This window comes from Petromyzon marinus (genome assembly GCF_048934315.1).
Source record: "Petromyzon marinus isolate PM22_M1 ecotype Great Lakes invasive population chromosome 80 unlocalized genomic scaffold, UKy_Petmar_22M1.pri1.0 chr80_unloc.3, whole genome shotgun sequence".
Lineage (NCBI taxonomy): Eukaryota > Metazoa > Chordata > Hyperoartia > Petromyzontiformes > Petromyzontidae > Petromyzon > Petromyzon marinus.
In genome coordinates this window covers 508839-512589 of record NW_027422631.1, presented here as the reverse complement: position 1 = coordinate 512589, position 3751 = coordinate 508839, and the positions used below count along the sequence as shown (strand labels likewise).

The window sequence follows — 3751 nt, the reverse complement described above, 5'->3', positions numbered from 1 at the left end:
CTACAGAGGGTCTCTGTGTGAGTCTACAGGGGGTCTCTGCACGCTGTGCAAGCGCCCTTTTACGTTTGCCTCCTCCGCCTCTTCGTCCTCCGTGCACCGCCACCTCCTTCATCTTCCTCCTCCCCGTCCATTCCTCGTCGGAGTCGCTCGACCGCCCGCACTCCGCTCCATTCCCCCTCGCCCTGCGCTTGCCGCGTGCGCGCATGAACTCGGGCTGGGCCGGGTTCATCCCTGCGCAAGGAGGCAGTCGGTCATTGTTATTTGGACGTATTGACGGTACACCGGTGCAGCATAGCGACACGCCGGTTCCTCGTAACACAGTCCTGACGATGTAAGATTATTATCGGAGAGTGTTTGTTTGTCGTGTTCACCACAAGTACGCTTGGTTAATGCAGTAGCTTTGATTCCTTGCAAAAGGAATAATCCATTTGGTGTGTGGACATCTTAACGCCTCCTGTTTTATTGCCAGAAAGGGTGAAACTGATTCTTATTTTTCACACTTTGATACTGGCAAAAAGGTCGCGTCATATAGCTGCTCACCCCGAGCTATCAATGCTCTCGATGCTGCATTGTCTTTGTACCGGTCGCCTTTTGGTGTTGTTCTCTGGTCTGACACTGGTGAGACTGGGCCATGAAGAAGGCTGTCTCTGCGGTAGACCAATCAGTTTCAAAGGCAACGATTAAATATCATCGGAGAGTTGTCGTGTTCGCCACAAGTACGCGTGGTTAATGTGGTAACTTGATTCCTTGCAAAAGCTACAATCTATATGGTGTTTGGACATCTTAACCGCCTCCTGTTTCATTCCCCTAAAGCGTAAAACCTATTCTTATTTTTCACAGTCCCGAAAATGTCGCTGTCGCCCCTTGAGTGAGCTGCAGGGCTCTCCGTCAGAAGTTGCACTCAGATTCAGCAGCCGCGTCCCCCATTCCGAACGTGCGGTGGCGACACCACGAGTCGTATCGAGGAACCGTCCCACCGAGTCTCTAGGGGTACGAGGAGTTAAATCTTGCCGCTGGAGCACGGAGCAGCCGATCGTCATCAGACTGGGCACCACTGGAGCACGGAGCAGCAGATCGTCATCAGACTGGGCACCACTGGAGCACGGAGCAGCAGATCATCATCAGACTGGGCGCCGTTGTACGGCAACAGACTGCGAAGCTTCGTGTTAAGTTCTGCTCGTGTCACGTTCCGTCTTCCCGCCGCTACGGCATCACGACAACTGATTTTGATGCACCACCACCACCACCAACCCGAAATATCCTTCTGTCCGGGGTCTCGAATCGCGATGAAAATAAATAATTATTGCCAAAAATGTGCTGATTATTTTACACAGCGTAACGGTGTACCACCGCCACTACGTTCATCTATATAATGTGGTTACTACAACAACACCAAGCAATACAGTAAACACGATAGGAGTGCAAAGTAGAGGAAAGGTTAACAAATCACACACACAAAAAATAAACTATTTTTGTAAATGTTGTGGGTTAAACTCTCCACCATTAGGAATCCGATGAGCTATGAAGCTCTTTTTCACAGATGTCCCATAGAGGGCACGGGGTCAGGAAAGTTACAACAACGACACAATACACAAACACGATAGCAGTGCAAAGTAGAGGAAAGGTAAACAAATCATTAAACTAAATCTATTTTTACTTCACCAGGTGAAGTCCACTGAGCTATCGGCTTCTTCTTCAGAAGCGACCTGGCTGCCACAAATGACAGCTCAACCAAGTGGCTCACCACGTGGAAATTTACAGCAGCAGCCAAAAACGTTAAACGCGTGATGTTGATTCTACATTGTGGAGCGACAACCCAGAGGACCGGGATCGAACCCACGACCTCCTGTAGACCAGGCGAGGAAGTTAACATCTCACGGGGGAGAGACACACGCAGACTCCAGATATATGACAGGCATCGTCAGGGTCGGCATCGAACCCACGACCTCCTGTAGACCAGGCGAGGTAGGTAACATCTCACGGGGGAGAGACACACGCAGACTCCAGATATGTGACAGGCATCGTCAGGGTCGGTATCGAACCCACGACCTCCTGTAGACCAGGCGAGGTAGTTAACATCTCACCGGGGAGAGACACACGTAGACTCCAGATATGTGACAGGCATCGTCAGGGTCGGCATCGAACCCACGACCTCCTGTAGACCAGGCGAGGGAGTTAACATCTCATAGCCACCGTGGCGCCCCGTGCATGGCACTCTGCTACGACGTTCTGGTCTCATCATCATTATAATCACTACGACAATTAGTTTAGTTGTGAAGAGGCTCGGGCCTGCCGTACCCACCGAGGTTCAGCATGACGGCGTGGTTCTGCTTGATGTTCCTGTAGCGCCGCTTCTCGCACTCGGCCAGGTCGCCCCACTCGGCCTTGGTGAAGAAGCCTCTGATGTCTCGGAAGTCGCCCATCTCCTGCTGCTGAGGCGCAGAGACACGGAGAGGACGAGACGCGGACGACGGTCAGACGCAGTCACGGAGACGCAGTCACGGAGTCGCAGTCACGGAGATGGAGTCACACGGATAGCGAGTCACGGAGATGGAGTCACACGGATAGCGAGTCACGGAGATGGAGTCACACGGATAGCGAGTCACGGAGATGGAGTCACACGGATAGCGAGTCACGGAGATGGAGTCACACGGATACCGAGTCACGGAGATGGAGCCACACGGATATCGAGTCACGGAGATGGAGTCACGCGGATAGCGAGTCACGGAGATGGAGTCACACGGATAGCGAGTCACGGAGATGGAGTCACACGGATAGTGAGTCACAGGGATACGAGACAAAGATCCCCCGTGGTGGCCTTAACAGACCGTCTGGGCAAGCGCTGTTAGCGTGCAGTGCCTATGAAGGCCGGAACGACGCGCGAGGGGGTGGGTGGGTGGTCAACACCACGCCCGGCCGCCTTTGTCTCCCCAGTGGCGATGTTCACTACTTCACACCTGCTACACCGGGTGCTCATTTGAGGCTGAGTCGACCTAGGGGATGAGGCCCAGGACCGGGTTAGAAGATCGTCGCCGGTGTTGGCCGAGCGCTGCGCTACGAAGCCGGCAGAGACCCGAGTTCCATTCCCGCTCACGGCCACCACCAACAGCGGTGACGATCATCTGAACCGGTCCTGGACCTCGTCCCCTAGGTCGACTCGGCCTCAAATGAGCACCCGGTGTAGCGGTGTGTGAACATCGCCACTGGGGAGACAAATGCGGCCGGGCGTGGTGCTGGCCACCCACCCCCTCGTGTGCCACAGTGCCGGTAGCCTTAATGGGTGCTGCTCACTAACAGCCTGTTAGAGGCTACACGGGGGATCTTTGTCTTTGTGGTAAAGTGTGGGGACTCCCCACCTCCACCATGACGTACTAGCTCCAGCTTTACCTCTACCTGAGGTAACCTCAGGTAGAGGTAACCTTACCGCAGGTGAGGTAACTTTACCTCAGGTGAGTTAACTTTACCTCAGTTGAGGTAACTTTACTTCAGGTAGAGGTAACTTTACCTCAGGTGAGGTAACCTTACCTCAGAGAGAGGTAACTTTACCTCAGGTGAGGTAACTTTACTTCAGGGAGAGGTAACTTTACCTCAGGTGAAGTAACTTTTTCTCAAGGGAGGTAACATTACCTTAGGTGAAGTAACTTTACCTCAGGTGAGGTAACTTTACCTCAGCCAAGGTAACATTACCTCAGGTGAGGTAACTTAACCTCAGGTGAGGTAACTTTACCTCAGCTGAGGTAACATTACTTCA

The 3751-nt window shown here is 53.0% G+C and overlaps 1 protein-coding gene across 1 annotated transcript; it reads right to left on the bottom strand.

The window, feature by feature from the left end:
• Nucleotides 1–3365, bottom strand: LOC142908352 (histone-lysine N-methyltransferase PRDM7-like). Its single transcript, XM_076058920.1, has 4 exons — nt 3357–3365; nt 2303–2432; nt 64–231; nt 1–23 (listed from the first exon to the last, which is right to left on the bottom strand). The coding sequence occupies exons 1-4, from the start codon at nt 3363–3365 to the stop codon at nt 1–3; spliced, it is 330 nt and encodes a 109-aa protein (XP_075915035.1).
• Between the last annotated feature and the right edge of the window lie 386 nt (nt 3366–3751).

Excerpts from the sequence above, each read along its gene's own strand:
- LOC142908352 (XM_076058920.1), bottom strand. Across the intron at positions 232-2,302 it reads CGCCGTCATGCTGAACCTCG|GGATGAACCCGGCCCAGCCC; the intron begins GTGGGTACGGCA and ends CTCCTTGCGCAG. Across the intron at positions 24-63 it reads AAGAGGCGGAGGAGGCAAAC|ACTCACACAGAGACCCTCTG; the intron begins GTAAAAGGGCGC and ends GACCCCCTGTAG.